The sequence below is a fragment of the Branchiostoma belcheri genome, unplaced genomic scaffold (assembly GCF_001625305.1).
Source record: "Branchiostoma belcheri isolate BF01 breed outbred unplaced genomic scaffold, Haploidv18h27 scaffold4, whole genome shotgun sequence".
Taxonomy (NCBI): Eukaryota; Metazoa; Chordata; class Leptocardii; order Amphioxiformes; family Branchiostomatidae; genus Branchiostoma; species Branchiostoma belcheri.
In genome coordinates, this window is record NW_017804020.1 from 3,883,459 (window position 1) to 3,884,217 (window position 759).

General features: G+C 48.5%; 1 protein-coding gene across 1 annotated transcript in view; it reads right to left on the bottom strand.

Annotated features, from left to right (window-relative positions):
• LOC109476923 (galactose-3-O-sulfotransferase 3-like) overlaps positions 1 to 759 on the bottom strand; it is a 2,552-nt gene that overhangs the window by 679 nt on the left and 1,114 nt on the right. Inside the window, exons 3-4 of the mRNA XM_019777940.1 lie at positions 531 to 646; positions 1 to 320 (exon numbers count right to left, since the gene is read on the bottom strand). The exon at positions 1 to 320 is cut by the window's left edge and continues 48 nt beyond it. Of these exons, the coding sequence (XP_019633499.1) occupies positions 1 to 320; positions 531 to 646 (436 nt within the window). The remainder of the gene's footprint in view (positions 321 to 530; positions 647 to 759) is intronic.

Here is a 759-nt window from a genome sequence, read left to right on the forward strand (position 1 = left end):
TTGGGAAGCCCAAGGTGTAAGCTTGGAAATTCTTCTGCTGACAGACCGGCTTCCCAAGTTTTCCCATACCAGTACGTCCTGGCTTGTAGTTCACCTTGCTATCCAGGTACTTCCCTAGCGGGTTCACGCTGTCCTTTGCCGGCTGATGCTTGTAGAAGAAGACGGAACGGAAATGTTCCAGAGGGTGTCGCACGATGCCGATGTACCTGGTACCGGGCGCCATGAGGCGGTCCATGGCAGTCTTGTTCATGATGGCGTGGTTGATGAGGAGGGTGTAGTTTCCTAGGGAAGGCTGGCACGCCGACCTGTCTAAGTTTGGGCTGAAACGTGACAAGAGCATTAAAGGCATTCAATGAAGTTTTTAGGGCTTGGAAACTTTCAAAGTCAATATTCTAATCACTTATCTACATAACTGAGTTGTAAATTGACCCTCATGGAGCAAAGATACCCAAAATTCTGACGGAAAATGGTCACTGGAAGGACCCTTGGCTGATTTTTAGGGTACCACCCAGAAAATTGGTGAAAAGTACCTGTTGTACGAGAGCCGCCTGCGCTTATCATGGACCGGGTAGCAGATGGTCATTCCGTGGTTCCGGCCAAACCTGGCCAGTACCAGGTATGTAGAGCCAGATGCAGTCTTATGGACCTGGACAGAGACATAAGTGTGTCAACAGCTGCATGCAGTCAACTATTATCTTTGCAAATTATACCTTACCATGAAAGTCTTCGTGAAGGTGGTCCCGATCATTCTACTGTAAC